This window comes from Heteronotia binoei, chromosome 16 (genome assembly GCF_032191835.1).
Source record: "Heteronotia binoei isolate CCM8104 ecotype False Entrance Well chromosome 16, APGP_CSIRO_Hbin_v1, whole genome shotgun sequence".
Classification (NCBI taxonomy): Eukaryota; Metazoa; Chordata; class Lepidosauria; order Squamata; family Gekkonidae; genus Heteronotia; species Heteronotia binoei.
Window position 1 is genome coordinate 16,754,983 of NC_083238.1, and position 17,181 is coordinate 16,772,163.

A 17,181-nucleotide genomic window follows, 5' to 3' on the forward strand; every position below is an offset into this window, starting at 1 on the left:
ACATTGGTATTTTCAGATAACTTTGGATTATGTATCTGGAATGATATTCAGGTTTTCTGAAATGCTGCCTCTGGATATTTAGAGCCAGCCTTTAAGGTTCCCAGACCTTTCCTTCAGTTTTACAGGAGTCCCAGGCAATGAGAGGGAGTGGGAGTGAGGCGGCTCTCCCAGGCAATGAGATCAGAAGTCAGGGGAATCACTAAATGTGTCTGTCCAATAGGCTTGCCAATCCCCAGGTCCCAGCGGGGGTTCTTCTGCTTTCCCAGGCTCCTTCCCGCCCCCAGTCAGCTGGCCGGCAGGGGGAAGCCCCACCCCCAAAGCCACCATGTGACTTTCCTCCTCCGGAGGCTTCAGTCTCCGATTGGAAAGGCTTCCTCTTGTGATGGGGTGTCTGTGTTACTTTGAAGAAGTTGGCAGCAACTCGTGAGTAGAGATGCCAATCCCTCACTTCAGAGTCGCTGGAAACGAGGCGGCAGGGGGAATGTCCGCTTGCGGAGAGGGCGGGATATAAATTGAAAGTAATAAATGAATGAATGAATGAATGTCTGCTGGGCACGTCATTGTTTCCTATGTGGAGATCAATTCTCATAGGGCATAATGGGGAATTGATGTGGAGGTATCGGGGGCTCTGGGGGAGCTGTATTTTGAGGTAGAGGCACCGAATTTTCAGCATAGCATCTAGTGCCTTCCCCCAAAATAGCCTCCAAGTTTCAAAACGATTGGACAAGAGGGTCCAATTCTATGAACCCCAAAAGAAGCCCCTATCCTTCATTATTTCCTATGGAAGGAAGGCATTTTAAAAGGTGTGCTGTCCCTTTAAATGTGATGGCCAGAACTCCCTCGGAGTTCAATTATGCTTGTCACACCCTTGCTACTGACTCCGCTCCCAATGTCTCCTGGCTCCATCCCCAAAGTCTCCTGGCTCCGCCCCCAAAGTCCCCATGTATTTCTTGAATTGGACTTGGCAAGCCTACCGCCCAATCATTAAAATTCTCTCAGCGTTCTCTAAGTACGGGCAAAAATTCTGGTCTGACATTTGTTATGCTGGACTTGCTACATTGGTCCATGGGTCAACAGAATTCTGTGGTTTGATGTCAGTTCTGTTGGCTTGTTGGTTTTATTTGCCTTAGGAGGTTTTTGGCCACTGGCTGTTGGTTTCTTTGCTCTAAAGAAAGCATGGAATCTTTTCCCCATAGGAAACAGGGGAGAAAAGTAGGGTGACTAGGGACACCTTTTCCAGGTGGACCATAGAATTGGATACCCTTATCCAATTTGTTTTAAATTTGGAAAGTCATTATTGGATAGGCAGGACTAGGTTTTTGACAGTTTGGGTGCCATTAGCTTGAAAAACACCTACTCAAGCCCCCCTGGAAAGAGTCCTTCATAGGGAATAATAAACAACACCCCCTCTGATTCTGGAATTTCTGGGGTGGGGGGGGGAGAGGACCTGAATCTGAATTCTGAAATAATATTGGGACCAGAATGATTCAGAATACCAGTATGGATACCATCCCTGAAATCTGAACCTTAAAAAAAAATCTACATTGTTTTCAAGTGTATTTTGCTAATTTCTTGGAAGAACCAGGGTCAGATGTTGCGAGATGAATGCTAGAGAGGTTGCAGTTAGAGCCTCCAAGTCCTGGCGGATCTTTCTAAGCCCCCCTCATGACAGGTAAAAGCTGACTGCAATGATAGATGTTCACAGGACAAAATAAGACCATTTTGAAAGGCATTTAGTTCTAAAAGGGAAGAATAATTACTACTCTAGTCAGCCTGGTCTCAGCTGCTGCTCATAACCCCAAAATGGACAGCTTGGTGGCCGGTATAAAGGTTGGTGAATACGTCTGAATAAAGACTGCGAGACAACAAAGTTTAATTTGTAAAATGAGAGCACAGGGTTGAACCCTGAAATGATATCACAACACACCAGGAATTTGTACTTCTATGGCATGATGGCAGTTCTGGGTACAAACCAGAAGTGACATCACAGCGTCATGTGATGGAACTTGCTGCTCAGCAAAGGCTCTCACTGGTTGTGAAAAACCATTTAATTAAAAAACCATTTAATGAGTCTTGAACAGTGGCTGAATGTATCAGACGTACAGGAGGTTGCATTTATAAGGTAACTTACCTCACTAGCAATGTCTCGTGATGCTTTTGCGGCTTTCACTGAAATGGCTTCAGCTGTGAGATCATAGCCTTTCTTTATCATTTCTTGCCATCCAAGTTTATACAATTTCTAATGTGGAAATGAAAAAGAAAAATGTTCAATGCACATCCCATTCAAGTACATTTCAGTATTGTAATTTGGTGTGCATAAGACCCTCTTAAAGAAATGTTATTTATATCATCAAAACTCTTTTGATTCCCTCAAAATTCCTCTGATTTGTCTAGGGGTGGGAGTGGTGGCTAGAATTCACTTCAGCTTTTGCTTTACATGGCAATCTTCAGATGTGCAAAAAACTTCTGAGAAAGGTTCACCCACAAAAGACTTTTGTTAAGAAGGAATTAGCAAATTTACTTCAAATGTCTGAGGCACATAAATCTATTTAGAAAACTTTCTAGCAATTCAAAAGGGCATAACTGAAGCATAATAATCTGGAATCCTACATCATGACACCATGACGTAAATCATCTTGAATGACTTTCTTACTGAATCTGGGCAATTGAGAGGTTATAAGATCTCAGCAGAACTACTGAAGTCTTTTTTACAGATAGGAAGTCAGGATTAAAATATATTTGATGGCATCATTGAAGGCTGCTTAATCCTGTATTCTGCTGAAACAAATTGACCTGAATGGTATTAGCAACGCAGCAACTTGAATTAGGCATTTTGGAAATTCAACGGCTGAGGCGTTGCTCACATTCTTCATTTGACTGTATCAGAATCAGGAACCACGAGAGTTCCTGAAAAGCACAATGGATCACATAGAGTCCTTCCAAGAGAAAGTACCACAAACTATTAGAAGCCTCAAAGAAACTGAATCCACTATCCTTAATCATTAGCAGTTTGTAGCTACTACTTATTCATATATGCAGGGTTTTTGTTTTGTTTTTTTGAGCAGGAACACACAGGAACGCAGTTCTGGCTGGCTTGGTGCCAGGGGTGTAGCCTAATATGCAAATGAAGTCCTGTTGAGCTTTTTTCTACAAAAAGCCCTATGTGAAACAATGGTGATGTCAGGGGGTGTGGCCTAATATGCAAATGAGGTCCTGCTGAGCTTTTTCTAAAGAAAGCCCTATGTGAAACAATGGTGATGTCAGGGGGTGTGGCCTAATATGCAAATGAGGTCCTGCTGAGCTTTTTCTACAAAAAGCCCTATGTGAAACCATGGTGATGTCAGGGGTGTGGCCTAATATGCAAATGAGGTCCTGCTGAGCTTTTTCTACAAAAAGCCCTATGTGAAACAATGGTGATGTCAGGGGGTGTAGCCTAATATGCAAATGAGGTCCTGCTGAGCTTTTTCTACAAAAAGCCCTATGTGAAACAATGGTAATGCCAGGGGGTGTGGCCTAATATGCAAATGAGGTCCTGCTGAGCTTTTTCTAAAGAAAGCCCTATGTGAAACAATGGTGATGTCAGGGGGTGTGGCCTAATATGCAAATGAGGTCCTGCTGAGCTTTTTCTACAAAAAGCCCTATGTGAAACCATGGTGATGTCAGGGGTGTGGCCTAATATGCAAATGAGGTCCTGCTGAGCTTTTTTCTACAAAAAGCCCTATGTGAAACAATGGTGATGTCAGGGGGTGTGGCCTAATATGCAAATGAGTTCCTGCTGGACTTTTTCTACAAAGAAAGCCCTGCACAGATGTGCACTTATTTTACTTAATAGGAATGCAATTAATATATCAACCAACACAACAAGCTCTTAAACATTTCCATACCTCACTGTAATTAAACTTGTTTGCTTTAGCCAGCATAATATCAGGTGTATCCGGCATCACATGAATTGTTGTCTTATCCTTCTCCCATGCTTGTATGTATGCATGCTGACGGGAAAAAAATATAAGAGAAGATCAATTAGCGTTATTGCATATTCACACATGGCAGTAGTGCTGCCATAAATCTATTACTAGCTTTATCAATACATAAGAACATAAGAACATAAGAACATAAGAGAAGCCATGTTGGATCAGGCCAACGGCCCATCAAGTCCAACACTCTGTGTCACACAGTGGCAAAAAATGTTATATACACACATACACTGTGGCTAATAGCCACTGATGGACCTGTGCTCCATACACTGTGGCTAATAGCCACTGATGGACCTGTGCTCCATACACTGTGGCTAATAGCCACTGATGGACCTGTGCTCCATATTTTTATCTAAACCCCTCTTGAAGGTGGCTATACTTGTGGCCGCCACCACCTCCTGTGGCAGTGAATTCCACATGTTAATCACCCTTTGGGTGAAGAAGTACTTCCTTTTATCCGTCTTAACCTGTCTGCTCAGCAATTTCATCGAATGCCCACGAGTTCTTGTATTGTGAGAAAGGGAGAAAAGTACTTCTTTCTCTACTTTCTCCATATACATATACCTCTGCAGTTTGATTTTTCTGTAAAACAAGCAAGTTGGTCATCATTCTAACATACGGTGTGGATGTTTGTGTGTGTAGAAACGCATATGTGAGAGGGAAGGTGGCACAACATAGTGTGATCTCATCAGGTTTTGGCAGCTAAGCAGGGCAGGTATTTGGAAGGGAGACTACCAAGGAAGGCTCTGCAAAGGAAGGCAACAGCAAACCGCCTTCTCTTCTCACTTGTCTTGAAAGCCCCTGGCTGAGGTCACCATATGTCACCACTTGGCAGCACATATATACATATTAGGGAGTGCAAAATATGCCTAGGTTGTCTGCAAACAGAGACATGTTGCATATCCTTGAAGGGCCCCTACCAGTGTAAGCAGCCCACCCACTGACATATGTTCTCCCATGACTGGCCTCACTGCTGACAGCATTCACCAGTACAGCACGATTATTTCCTGTTGGAGAATATAGCAGCCATGGGCAAAAGCGATCGGCCACAACATTCCCATTAATGGCATTTGGGGCTGCAGCCGGGGGTGAGAAGCGATACTTTGCGGGCAGAAATCCTTCCATCCGTGGAAGCAGCTGGTAAATCATCTTTCCAACTGGTACACCCTTAAAGGCTTATTTCAAGGAAATCTTATGGATATGCTTTCCAAAAATCTCCAACACGTAGCAAACAACACCCATTTTATTACTTCTGTATGCTGGCTCATATTTCTTTATCGAGACAGCGCTGAAAAGAGGGAATGGGATGCAGCTGAGGGTTTTTTTCAGTCATTATTACATATGATAGAAATGGTCACCTTATCCATAACGCCAGCATTGTATTTTGCAAGCTCCATATCCATAGAGTCCATCTTCTTTGTAAACGGGAAAGCGCTCGGGTGCTGGCGATACTTCGTGTCGCTTGCTATTTCAGTGGCTTTCTTGGACTTTTCGACATCCAGTGACCCAGCAGGGCTCCAACCAAGTCCTTTGTACCATTCATTATAGTCTTGCTTGTATTCATGCTGCAGATGCAAAAGGCACATAACTTAAAAAAAAACCTATTTAATAAAATACAGCTGCAGTTGAACAGCTGTCTGTTGCACTTGCAACACCAAATATATACATTGATATGTCTAGACAGTAGCCATTAACTACTAGAAAAAAAAGAGAGAGAAGGCAGACTCTTACATCACTCTGAATCCGATTCATGTTCCTGGTCTGTTCTACTTGCAATGAATCTGGCAGGAGGATGTATTTGTGGATGAGCTTTTTGTAGTTCATGTTGGTGATATTTGCTTGTGCTTCCTTGGCTGCCATGACACTGAAAGTATCAGCGGGTGTATTGTACCTGGTCTTGCTGATTTCATAGGCTTTCCTGTACTCCCGGTCTGACTGCATCTTTGCCACTTGCATATAATGGACGAGCTTGGGATCATCTTGAAGGCTGCGGAAGCCCACAAGCTTACCTTTGTCCTTTTCGTAGCCTAGCTTGTATTTGTACTGCAAAGAAAACAGAAAAACCATGAAAGAGGCAAAATTTTTACCTTAGCCGGTTAAAAACTGGCTAAGTAACCTCAACTTGTGTGAGGTTCTCTTCTCTGCTAGAAAAATTAATTTGCGAATCCTTGAACGTGAACAGCCTAAAAGATGACAATGTGTTATATCCAAAGAACCCTGAGTGGAGCTTCACTCACAGAATGGATCTTTCCTACCTCCCCCTTCATCAAGCAGCCTTTTCACCCCCTGAACACCCAACTTCTGAGGGTCAAGGAACTTTTAGGGAAAGTACTGAATTCAGTTCAGGGGGCTGCAGCCTGAGGCAAAAATCCGAGATGTAGCCTAAGAAGGGGGAGGGAGTTCAGCAGGGATGTAGACTCCACCCTCCAGAGCTGCCATTTCCTCCAGGGGAGTTGATCTCTGTAGTATGGAGATCAGCTGCCATTCTGGGAGATTCCAGGCCCTATCTGGAGGCTGACAACATTGTCAAAAACTGAGGAGCCAGTGCATTCTGGGAAAGGTTGCCGTATCCATGAAAGAAAAGCTAGGTAATCCCTAACAGTTTAGAGTGGAGGTACTTCAAGGACTACCTTCTCCAGTACTGTCCAGCCTACCACCCAGTACCTTCCCTACAGTCGTTTGGGCACCAGACCAAAGCATTTTGGTATGTTCAGGTTTTTAACTGAAGTTTTATCACATCCTTTTTAGTAGTGATTTATGGAGTCCTTGCCAGTTGCTTTTATGGTTATCATTGATTTATAATGACTGCTTTTTTAGAAGAAGAAGAAGATGATGAAGATGATGATGAAGATGATGAAGATGAAGATGATGATGATGATGGTGATGATGATGATGATGATGATATTGGATTTATATCCCGCCCTCCACTCCAAAGAGTCTCAGAGCGGCTCACAATCTCCTTTACCTTCCTCCCCCACAACAGACACCCTGTGAGGTGGGTGGGGCTGGAGAGGGCTCTCACAGCAGCTGCCCTTCCAAGGACAACTCCTACCAGAGCTATGGCTGACCCAAGGCCATGCTAGCAGGTGCAAGTGGAGGAGTGGGGAATCAAACCCAGCTCTCCCAGATAAGAGTCTGCACACTTAACCACTACACCAAACTGGCTCTCCGTTATGTTGCTGCTCATCCCCCTTCCTAGGGGCTTTATTATCTATTTTATTTATTATTTATTTAAAACTTTCCTGTGCTGCCTCTCCACCTAAATAGAGCCCTGAAGACATTGCAGTAATATAGAAGACCTTTCCCACGCAGGAAGACATGCAGCTGTTTTATGAGCTGAAGCTGGTGAATGGCACTGCTGGCCACCACTGCCACCTGTTTACCCAGCAGGAGGTCCAGATCCAGGAGCAAACGTGCTCCTGCAACCCCATCCAGAACAAGGAATAACCCATTTCCTGTGTCAGGCTTCCCCTCCCCCACCAAGTAGCACCTCCATTTTGTCAGGACTAAGTTTCAGCTTGTTAGCCCACATCCATTCCAAAACTGCTTCCAGGACCCCGTTTACAGTTTCCACAGCATCCTTGGGATCTGCCAGGAGCACACAATAGAGCTGAGTGTCACCTGCATATTGGTGGCAACTCTGCCCAAATCTCCAGATGACCTTTCCCAGCAGCTTTACGTAGATGCTGCAAAGCATGGGTGACAATATAGAATCTTGTGGGATCCCCACAAATCCGTAAAATATTTCTGCAGATAATAAGGACACGGTTGCATTTAAACCACTGTATAAAACTGAAATAAAGCCACACAGATAATACATTTGCAAAATAAATAAACATGCTTTCCCTTCACAACTTACATCGCTAGCAATGTCTCGAGAAGCCTTAGCCGCTTGAATGGGAATTGCATCAGCTCTGAGATCATATCCCTTCTTTTTAGCCTCTTCCAGGGAAAGTTTGTACATTTTCTGTGAATTGAAAAAGGGAAGTTAAAAGCAGGGTTATGTTTCATATTACTAGATTAACTGATTGTCAGATTTGTTGCGTGGGGCCAAAGGCTATTATAAATGTGGTAAAAAAAAAAAAAGGTAAAGGTAATCCCTAGTGCAAGCACCAGTGGATTCCGACTCTGGGGTGACGTCGCATCGCAACTTTTTGCACAGCAGACTTTTTTATGGGGTGGTTTGCCGTTGCCTTCCCCATGTGGTACACAACCAGAAAATAAAAACAAGGTCAAACAGTAAAGAACACCAGCAAAAACATTAAAACCAGGTTGCTTTCAGACAATGTTGAAAGCAAGATTAAAAGAAACAATTACAAAACGGTTAAATCGATTTACTAAAATTGATCCTATAAAATTGTAAATATTCTGCCATCGATAAAAAGAACTATGGCATTAGCCTAGGCTGCAGGCTCCAGTCTAGATCAATTTGTCTTATTTTTATTTAGTCAGTTTATAGTCTGCCCTTCCACATGATGGGCTCAGGAGCTAGTGCAAGAAGAGCAGCCTTGATAGACACTGAAGGCACTACATCTCCAAGAAAAAAAAATTAAGAAAAATCGGAGGTTAATAAATTAACATAAATCTAAACAATGAATTTGCAAGTATGAAGTTTTCCCCCTGAGCTCGAGTACAGTGTGCCCACAAAACTTCAGCTTAATTGCACAGATATCTCTGATCAACTCTGAATTCCTTCTAATCCAGCCTGGCCTTTTTTGTCAAGTGACAGCGCAGCATAGTGAGCACAGAGGGGCCATTTTGACTTAACTCTTTTTGTACATCCATGGAACATTTTCTATGAAAGCACCTTTATTCAGATCCACTCCATAGTTGCCAAGGGCAGGTCTGGATGCCTGGATCAAGGGAGGGGCAGAGGGGACGCATGCCCCTTGCACTGCCAGACGGGGGCGCCAAATCGGGTATGAAGTCCATTCTAGTCTAAGGGCCCATAAGACAGAATGGACCCATAAGGAGGCATTATTTTTTTAATTTTGCCCCCCCCCCTCCCTCAAAAAAAATGTCGATCTGGTCCTGGCCAAGGGCAATATGTTCTGAAAAATATGCTTTTCCAAAATAATATATCATCTGCTAGCAATAGATAGATGATGGATGGATGATGGGTGGGTGGATGGTGGGTGGATGGAGGATGGATGGATGGAGGAAGGATGGAGGATGGATGGAGAATGGATGGATGGATGGATGGAGGATGGGTGGAGGAAGGATGGGTGGAGGAAGGACGGGTGGAGGGAGGACGGAGGGAAGAAGGGAGGAGGGAGGGAGGGAGGATGGTTGGATGGATGGAAGCGAGAGAGACGTAGATAGCTGCCTTAGAGTGAGTCAGACTCTGACTTGCTTGGATTTGTGACTCCGTGCTTTGAGATCAGTCCTTTTAATCTTGAAATGCCAGTGGCACTGGGTTCTGCCAGGCATTCTGTGATTGTATTGGTACTGCTGGGCACTCTGATTCTTCTGGGCTTGAAAAATACCGTCCACCACCTTCAGTTTCTACTATAGAGATTCTCTGGCTTTATCCTTAGTCCTGTTGAGTTTGTACTGCCACATGGTACTGGTTTTGCTGGGCACATTGCACTGGTTCTCATGGGCTTGCAAAAATGTCTCGAATCTTCAGTTTCAACTGCAGAGATTATCTGGGACTTTGATTCTGTTCTGCTTAGCTTTTACTACCCTTGCTTTTTTGCTCCCCCCCCCCCCGCCCCTCAACTGAAAACTATGGAGGATGGGGCACCTTCTTAGACCCAGTAAATCCAATCCTCACCAAATTTGGAGAGCAGGTAGAGGAGAGTGAGCTGGACACCTCCTATGAGTTTGGTGTCTCTAGCACACGGGGGGGGGGGCAGTGTCTACCATGTCACCAGTTCGAGGTTCATGAACTGGGCACACCGCAAACCATAAGCCTAAAACCATATTTTTCTGGTTTGTGTCCATCACTATAATTGTATCATAGCTCAATCAACTACAATTATTATGGAGCTCCACAGAAGCCCAATTGTTAGTCATTTTTATTTGACATTTATTATATAGAGGAAGATGATATTGGATTTATATCCCGCCCTCCACTCCAAATCTCAGAGCGGCTATCAATCTCCTTTATCTTCCTCCCCTACTGTGAGGTAGGGTGGGACTGAGAGGACTCTCACAACAGCTGCCCTTTCAAGGACAACCTCTGCCAGAGCTATGGCTGACCCAAGGCCATTCCAGCAGCTGCAAATGGAGGAGTGGGGAATCAAACCCAGTTCTCCCAGATAAGAGTCTGTACACTTAACCACTACACCAAACTGGCTCTCATATAAATTAGCAATCCTTAAAAATAATAAATAAGAGGCTCCCGTCCTGAACTAAAGTCAGTGGACTGGATCATGTTATTTCATTCCACTAACAGCTACACTTTCTTCCACCACAACAGAAAGTACTGGGTGGCTTCTAGCAAAATAAAACCTTGATCAAATCCACTGAGCCTAACCTGTGAGTAACAGTGAAAGATTGTGCTCCAAGGCAATAATTATGCTAAGTACTGATCGGCTTCGCTTGTATTTAAGCTTTGCTGGGATGGAATTGGCTGTTCTTGTCAGGTTGGTAAATATATGGATTGATAGTTCATTTTTAATTATCCCTGGTGGTAAGAGACTGGAGTACAGCTCCAGCTAGGCAGCAGACATACTTACATTGCTGATGTTAAATGCATTTGCTTTTGCCAAAAGAATCTCAGGAATGTCAGGCATTATGTGAATCTTTGTCTTGTCTGCCTCCCAGTCCTTTTTGTAAAGGTGCTGAAAAAGTAAGCAAAACTTCTATCAACATCTGCCACAGAAATCACTTGCCACAAATCACTTACTTGTTTGAAGAGGGAATGAATTAGATCAGGAGTCTCCAGCACAGTGCCCGTGGGCACCATTGTGGCTGCTGATGCCATTCCTGGTGTTTGTCAAGTGCTTTAAGGAAGTGAGCAGGGCAGGTGGAACTTTTACCCAGAAAGGCTTTGGATTGGCCGCTGGATTTTTGATTGGCTGAGGACACTCTTTAAAATGTTCCTTTGGCACCACCGCACAAGTATCTTCACTGTGTGACTGAAGGTAAGCTACAGCATTTCTGTGGCTGGCTCCACCTCCTGTGGCAGCCATTTTGTGGCAGTCATTTTGTGTTTGCACACACCATGCTATTTCATTCTAAATGTGCCCACAGGCTCAACAATGTTGAGACTATAAAATGCATCCATGTGATACTGCTAAGTGTCAAATCCTACTATTTGCTCTTGCTATTACAAAAATAAACTCTCGGGGGAAAAAAAATTTTTTTGCAATAATGCAAACCTCAGCATCATTTCCCTGGAAGTATTTGCATCTCCGGAACAAAGATTTTTCATTTATTACATTGGAAGTAGACATATATTACTCACTAACAAATTTAGATTTGCATGAACCTCAGGCTGAATCCAGCAAGAAGAGCTGACTGCTAAATGCTGTTCCTAACATTTTAAAATGGCACAATCCCTACCGGTTCTGTTTCTACTCAGTACAATCAAGAATCAATGCTGAGTCATCTCTAAATGCTGGGTCCAAAGTGGGTGGTGGCTTTTTGAAGGGGGAGAGAGGTTCCTTGTGCAAGAGGGCCTCAATCAACCTAACTTTCCACAGTGGGTCCACCTCCTCGCTGCTACTCAGTCACTCACCATCCCTCTGTGGGCCAAATCCCCACTGCTACCTGGATGGAGAGGAAACAGCGAGGGGAACAGTGGTAGCTGCTCTTTCCCTTCGCTCCTATTACTGCTCGCTTAATTGAAGACAGCAGTCAAGCAGACAGAACTGCCTAAGAAGAAAAGCAACAGGGCTGAATGGCACCAGGATTTGGCAGTGGGCCCCCTGGAGGGTCATGAGCACTGATAGCCACCCTACAATGACAATTCCTGATACCAATCTTGATAAGTAATCACCACACATATGGCAGTCATAAGGGAAAGCAGCAGATTTTTCATTGAAGCGTAGGGAAGTTTCACAGCGACTAGACCAAGGGCGCGGTCACGCGTCACATTAAAAGCGGGCGTGTAGCGATCAAATTTGAACCGCTGAATATTGATGCGATGCAGGGCCGTTCAGTCGAGCATCCAAGAATGCGACTCATTCTGTTGTTGAGCGTCCAGACATCCAATACTATCACGTTCTTTTCTTGGCGCATGCGTGATCAGATGGTGATTTCTGGGATGACCCTGGATGACGCTCGATTGCCAGATGTGGACGTGTGGACGAACATATTTAATCCGTCAGCGAGACGGAGCTGTGTCACCACTAATGGTACGTGTGACCGCACCCCAAGATTCTCTGAAGTAGCATCCAACATCTGCCCAAATCATTCATTACTGATTGCAGCTTTCAGTGCAGAGCCATGTTGGTCTGAAGCAAAAGAACAAAATTTGAGTCCAGTGGTATCTTTAAGAACAACGAAGTTTTATTTAAGATACAAGCTTTTGTTTGCATGCAGACAAAAGCTTATATCTTGAATAAAACTTTGTTGGTCATAAAGGTGCCACTGGATACAAACTTTGTTCTGATAGCAGCTTTGTTCAACCACTTTGAACAGGAAGACCAGCTAAGCATGGACTGTTCTGCTAATATCTCCCCCCACCCCCAATGCAGTGGTATTTTCAAATCTCCTTTCGAGATTTAGGAGCTAGTAGAAGGTACTAAACCAGTTACATGCTGACTACATCAGTGTAATTTTTCTAGCAATAACTAATCGTCAAATCCTTTTAGTCATGTATTTATTAACACATGAGGGTCAATTTTTTTTAAATTTCTTTGTGCTCATTTGTCACTGGTTCTTTTACATTGGTGAATGGACCATCTCCGGATGTCTCATTCTTAGAAATCAAATTTATAGAGTAATGTGTCTGCTCTGCTTTTTTGAATTCAAAAAATGATTTTTTTTTAGCACATATGAACATGAACATATGAAGCTGCCTTATACTGAATCAGACCCTCAGTCCATCAAAGTCAGTATTGTCTACTAAGACTGGCAGCGGCTCTCCAGGGTCTCAAGCGGAGGTTTTTCACGCCTATTTGCCTGGACCCTTTTTTAGTAGAGATGCCAGGGATTGAACCTGGGACCTTCTGCTTCCCAAGCAGATGCTCTACCACTGAGCCACAGCCCCATTCATGGCTCTCAGGGTCTCAAGCGGAGGTTTTTCACGCCTGCTTGCCTGGACCCTTTTTAGTTGGAGATGCCGGGGATTGAACCTGGGACCTTCTGCTTACCAAGCAGACGCTCTACCACTGAGCCACCATCCCTCCTGCGTGTATCCTGCTCTCCAAGTATCTGCTTGAGGAGGTTTATTTTCTTACCTCATCTATAATTTTTGCATTGTTTGTAGCCAGGACCATGGGCATGGAATCCATCAGGATGGAGTACTTCAGTTTGTCGGGATGCTGTCTATACTTCGTGTCACTTACAATCTCCATGGCTTTCTTATTCTTCTCAGCTTCTAGGGATCCCAATGGAATCCATCCAACTCCCTTCATAAATTCATCATAGTCTGCCTTGTACTGATTCTGAAGAAACATGAAATTTTTCAAAATGAAAAACGCTAGGTAAACAGTGCTTTATCTTAACGCCAGTGTTCACTGGTGATATTTCAATTCACAGCTAGTATTTTTAAGTGAAGCTGATATACCGATTTATTTGCAGCAATCCACTGCATCTTTTTGGAATAGCGATTTTATGTTTAGCAGTCAAAAACTGATTCTTCTGTATGCTAGATTGCTGTTGCCTGAATGGTCTGAGTAATGCTGAACTGAAACTGTAAAAACATGCACCTTTATTGCAAAAAATGTAATTTTCTCAGTACATTTCTTCCATGCTATTTACAGTAGTCTTTAAAAGAGGTAGAAAGATCTGTTGGATGGAAGACCTGAGGTCTTGACACTGAACATTGATGGAAATACAATCTGAGGAATTTCTCCAAAAGTTTGATTCTCACCTGGAAGCAAAATTACTTACCAGCATAATGGTAATGTCCTTTCCTGCTTATGCCCATGAAAGGAGATACACATTTCAGTGATTTCCCCCTCCCAACATACATACTTCAGGTTCTCCACTTTGCCCTAAATGCTCTTCCCAGGGGCCCACTTGAACCTGGGGGCATAATTTCAGAATTCACAGCAGGCTAGAGTGAGGGTGAGAGCAGGGAAAGTTCTCATTTAAATAGCACAGCTCCTCTCATGCTAGAAAGGATCCACTGCAGTGTTAGCAGTGAAAGACTGAGGTCCATTCTGCATACATGGCTAACTTCTGATTTTCACTGAAGTCAAGCCGGTTGGGGTTTACTTCTAATGCTGTGCCTGCAGTCTACATCTTTTTCTCTCTCTCTGATTTCTATTGAGAACTGCAGTGTATGTATTCTACATACCAATGAGAAAACCTGGGTAATGTTCTGGGATTGGTTTCTCTGGATTGGTTAGTTTCACATTGGACGTGCCTTTTGAAATAGGTGATTCTTCCAGCTGAATTTACTGTGGGATCGCCATTACTGCCCCCTGCCCCAGTAGTCAAGGAGTTTGCTGGAGAAAAAAAAACACTGGCAGACACTGTTTTAAGAATTTAGTGAGAGAGGAGGGAGGTGGAGATGTCAGTGCTTTGCAGCCTGAGTTCCTCTCATTGTTATTTTTAAAAGAGACGATAAAAGGGAAAGAAGCTGCTGCTGCCACAAAGTAGGTTTTGCAGCATTATGCTCACATTTGAAAAGTTTGTGGTCGGAGTCAATTTAAAAGAAAACCTTTTTTTTTTTCAAATACAAAATTGCCCCAAAGAAGGATCAAGTTCAGCATCTTAACCAACCAAGCTAACTTGCAAATGAATCAGACAAAAGCAATTACTTTCTTAATCTCCTATTTCAAAAAACATGCCTAGTATGAAACTGACCAATAAGAGCAGACCAATTAGTCTGCCAGGAGAAGGGAGAGGAAAAATCTGAGGGAATGTTTCTACTTTTAAAGGCTTGGGAGCAAATTAAGAGAAGTAGGGGGAAATACTGCTCTGAAAAAAACACTCTTGGAAACTATGGAGATATAGCGAAGTGACAGCAGAATGCTGGGAAAAGGATGTGGAAGGAATTTCAAAATCTGATGGGAGAGTGGGGTGAGTGTGCGAGTGAATATGGAAGCAGGTTTTTGTAGCAACTGAGGTGGGAGGTGAGAGCCGTAGTAAACACAAAAGCAGAAAGGGCTCGAGTAAAATTCATCCATTTGTGCTCCAGCCAGCAAATGGGGATATCTCTGCCATCCCCCCCCATACTGTAATGCAGAGAATTTGCTTTGGTAGCAGCAAGTATGCATATCAGACTTTAAAAGATTCAGTGCCTTCTCCTGATCTAATCTGAACTGTAGCCCTGGGCAACTGTTTATTGGTCTTTAAAGAATGCTGGGAATGTCTGATCACAGATTTCCTAGCATCTCATCTAATTGGATCCTTGGTAATTCACAGGCTGTAGAGTTCTCTACTTACATTGCTCTGTATCTGCATCATGTTCTTGGCTAGTTCAAGATTCATGGAATCCGGCATAACATTGTAAGTGTGGATAATATTTCTGTAGTTTGTATCTGTCACCACCTCCTGAGCTTTCTTGGCTGCCACCACACTGAACATGTCAACTGGGGTGTGGAACCTGGTCTTGGACTTCTCGTAGTCTTTTTTGTATTCACGTTCCGATTGCATTTTAGCAACTTGCATGAAATGCACCAGCTTAGGGTCATCTTCGAGACTCCGGAACCCGATGTGCTTTCCCTTTGCTTGCTCAAATGCCAGTTTGTATTTATACTGAAAGCAATAAAGACACTTTTGTTAAAACAAGGCATAGGAGAACCTGCTAATGAAAATGGCAAATCATATTTTACACTGTTCTGTGCAGCCTGATTTATGTCTTTAGATAAATGTTGAGTGTTTGTAAATTAAAAAAAAGATGAGAACAGTTGGGAGATCAGAATAACAATGCACTGAAGTTATTTATCCCCATCCATTTGCACACATATATTTTAACAATAATACTTGAGTCACAGCCCGACACAAAGTTAAGCATCCTTGAGCTTGTTCAGATGAATGGTTTTAAGAGCACTTTTCAATTCCCTTCCTAATAATTCCTAGCGTGGCGTTGGCCTTTTTTATTGCAATCGCACACTGTCTTGACATTTTCAGTGAGTTGTCTACCACAACCCCAAGATCTCTCTCTTGGTCAGTCTCTGCCAGTTCACACCCTATCAACTTGTATTTGTAGCTGGGATTCTTGGCCCCAATGTGCATTACTTTGCACTTGGCCACACTGAACCTCATCTGCCACGTTGACGCCCACTCACCCAGCCTCAACAGATCCCTTTGGAGTGCCTCACAATCTAGTATTACTCTTGAGTACATTTGTAGCGATAAGAGTTATCTCTCCTTGATACAGCAATCCAATGTGAAATATCTAAAGATCCCCGCACAAAGATGCATCAGGCTTGGAAGATGCAGGGCTTTTTTTGTAGCAGGGATCCCTCTTTGCATATTAGGCCACCAAACCCCTGATATAGCCAATCCTCCAAGAGGTTACAGGTAAGCTCTTGGAGGATTGGCTACATCAGGGTGTGTGACCTAATGTGCAAAGGAGTTCCTGCTACAAAAAAAGCCCTGGGGAGAAGACTGTCTCTCCTCACATGAGCCCTGGAGAGCTTTATACTCCCAATGAGCACCTCCTAGTGATCCCCAGCCTGAGGGACATCCACTTAGCCTCGCACAGGGCAAGGGCTTTTTCGGCCCTTGCCCCAACCTGGTGGAACATGCCCCCACCCAAGATCAGGTCCCTGCAGGACTTGCAAGTTTCACGGGGTCTGTAAAATGAAGCTGTTCTGCCAGGCTTTTAGCAGACAATTATTTCACCTCCTCTGTTCATGGCCTCTTTCCTCAGTGTCCCACTGAGTATTATTTTGGCACTGGAGCTGTGTGGAGTACCTATCTCTGCCTGACACAAGGCATGGGCTTTTTGAACATATGAACATCTGACGCTGCCTTATACTGAATCAGACCCCTGGTCCATCAAAGTCAGTATTGTCTACTCAGACTGGCAGCGGCTCTCCAGGGTCTCAAGCTGAGGATTTTCACACCTATTTGCCTGGACCCTTTTTTGGAGATGCCGGGGATTGAACCTGGGACCTTCTGCTTCCCAAGCAGA

General features: G+C 43.7%; 1 protein-coding gene across 6 annotated transcripts in view; it reads right to left on the bottom strand.

Moving 5' to 3' along the window:
* NEB (nebulin) overlaps positions 1–17,181 on the bottom strand; it is a 358,296-nt gene that overhangs the window by 189,237 nt on the left and 151,878 nt on the right. For all 6 annotated transcript variants that reach the window (XM_060256972.1, XM_060256973.1, XM_060256975.1 and 3 more), the window contains 8 exons: positions 15,486–15,797; positions 13,328–13,534; positions 10,658–10,762; positions 7,834–7,941; positions 5,706–6,017; positions 5,333–5,539; positions 3,885–3,989; positions 2,132–2,239 (listed from right to left, as the gene is read on the bottom strand). In XM_060256972.1, the coding sequence (XP_060112955.1) occupies positions 2,132–2,239; positions 3,885–3,989; positions 5,333–5,539; positions 5,706–6,017; positions 7,834–7,941; positions 10,658–10,762; positions 13,328–13,534; positions 15,486–15,797 (1,464 nt within the window). The remainder of the gene's footprint in view (positions 1–2,131; positions 2,240–3,884; positions 3,990–5,332; positions 5,540–5,705; positions 6,018–7,833; positions 7,942–10,657; positions 10,763–13,327; positions 13,535–15,485; positions 15,798–17,181) is intronic.